This window comes from Rhagoletis zephyria, unplaced genomic scaffold (assembly GCF_001687245.7).
Source record: "Rhagoletis zephyria isolate East Lansing unplaced genomic scaffold, Rhagoletis_zephyria_1.1 Rzeph_scaffold_04285, whole genome shotgun sequence".
Taxonomy (NCBI): Eukaryota; Metazoa; Arthropoda; class Insecta; order Diptera; family Tephritidae; genus Rhagoletis; species Rhagoletis zephyria.
This window is the reverse complement of record NW_016161368.1, coordinates 42,351-44,378: the sequence shown is the minus strand read 5'-3', so window position 1 is coordinate 44,378 and position 2,028 is coordinate 42,351. Positions and strand designations below refer to the sequence as shown.

The 2,028-nt window shown below is 33.2% G+C and overlaps 1 protein-coding gene across 1 annotated transcript; it reads right to left on the bottom strand.

Moving 5' to 3' along the window:
• Positions 1-508: 508 nt before the first annotated feature.
• On the bottom strand, positions 509-2,028 carry LOC108370507 (putative nuclease HARBI1; the record flags this gene model as incomplete). The annotated part of the gene is made up of 4 exons (XM_017625833.1): positions 1,716-2,028; positions 1,263-1,662; positions 797-1,202; positions 509-735 (listed from the first exon to the last, which is right to left on the bottom strand). Coding segments are annotated over exons 1-4 (1,210 nt in total), but the record flags the coding sequence as incomplete, so codon positions are not given.

The following is a 2,028-nucleotide window of genomic DNA, read 5'->3' as shown; positions in this document are numbered from 1 at the left end:
ATTGAATTTTTCTAAGTTCTGTATAAAGTTTGAAAGCTTGACTTATGTGGTTTTTATTAAAGCATGAACCATATTTATAAAAAAATAACAAAAAAATGTTAACTTAAAAACATTGTTAATATTAAACACAAAACACTATTCGAAAAACAAATTCTAAAAAATCAAAGGTAATTTTTTAGTGACTTGAAACTTGCACTTTGTTGTACTAAAATTAAACGTGATACAAAACTGCATACTCGAAAATATTCTTAAAGTTCTTAATGAAAAGTTTGAAACTTTGATTAATTTTTTTAAGTTTGATTAATTTTTGTGAATTTTGTGCTAGCTTTGAATTTTTTATTTCTGTAAATTTATGTCATTATTCAGTGATCTTAAAATAAATGAATTTTTAACGTTTATTAACGCCTTATGTCTCATCAATTAGTGTTTTGGGAGTAGAAGCATATATTGTGATTCGACCCTGATGATTCATGGGAAAGTAAAACAATTTTTTAAAAAATATACTTACGGAAATATTCCTTTAAAGAATTTCTTATCAATTCTCCTTCAGATCGATCACTTTGGTTGTTGCTGCATTGCGGGTTGCACCTGCTATCTCGTTGCATTTCTACTACCCAATTCTCTACGATAGAGTCCTTCTGTGCAATTAAAAAATTGTGTAAAACGCATGCAGCACAAATCACAGTGTTTGCATTTTTTATGTGATTATCCACGCCTTTTCCAATTCTTCTAAATCTAAAATAGCATACAAATTTAATCATGTTGGAAAGAGACAAGAACGTTTCTTTGTATTCACCTGGCTTTTAAATGGCCAAAAGCATTTTCCACAACACGTCGACACTTGGATAATCTATAGTTGAATTTTTTTTGTTCAGGTGTGTTGTTTACGCTATGCGGGTATGGCTTCATTAAATGCTGAGATAGGCGAAAGGCTGAGTCACCTATAACGTGCACTGGTATTTTTGTGGATCCATACTGCCAGCTCAATTCATCAAGGAGTGCGCATTCCTGCAGCTCCCGTTTTAGAGACGACTTTTCAAAAATTGAGGAATCATTGCACCTTCCTGGGCTGCCGCAATGGATATAACTGAATCTATATTTTGCGTCTACTAAAGCCAACAGTACGACTGAATACCACCCTTTGTAGTTGTGATAATCAATGGCTTCTTCTTTTTTTGGGTGTATCTCTATATGACATCCATCTGTATTATAAAACCGTTTCTGATAAAAGTTCTTTTCCATCGCATTACTTTTAAGCCTACCTATAGCTCCAATACATTGTGGATAACCCATTGCATTGAAATCTGCAACTCCTTGCTCAATTTGCGACCTTTTAAGGGGAAAATTGTTTAAATAAATTGGCGCCAAACTTGCCCAAACTTCATTGCAAAACTCAATAAATATTTTGCAAACAGTAGCTTTGCCTACTCCAAACAAGTGTGCAATTGACCTATATTCACTAGAAGATCCTAATGCATAAAGAGCAATTGCAACGCGCTTTTCTAGTGGAATTGCATCCCGATAATTTGTGTCCTTTTTGGTCATTTTTTTTAGGAGACTACATAATTCGTCAAAGCTGGATTTTTTCATCCGGAAATTCTCTTTGAAAAACTTAGAGCCATTCTTCTGGCAGTCTACTTCCCAAAAGGTACTGGAATGTTCCTAAAATATATTCATTATAAACCAAAATTTGTATCTTCAAATTGCTAACATACCAAACACCAGACACTTTGTGAACGCACTATTGTTGGGTCCAGTAAATTGGCAGCAATAGACAAAAGCATTTTATTTTCTCTTATCTTCTTTTTTAAATAATATGTCGTCACCTCACTATCTATTATTTTAAAATAAAATGACAAAATCAATATAACGATTTTAATTTTAGGCACCATTTAAGAATTGTAGCACGTGGCGATAGAAAAGTAAACAAACGAATGACAGTTTCAACACAATTTTGATCAAACACGCAGTCGAAACAGTTGACAACTCTCTCAAACCCAAAACCTGCAAACCCAGGGTTTCACTTTG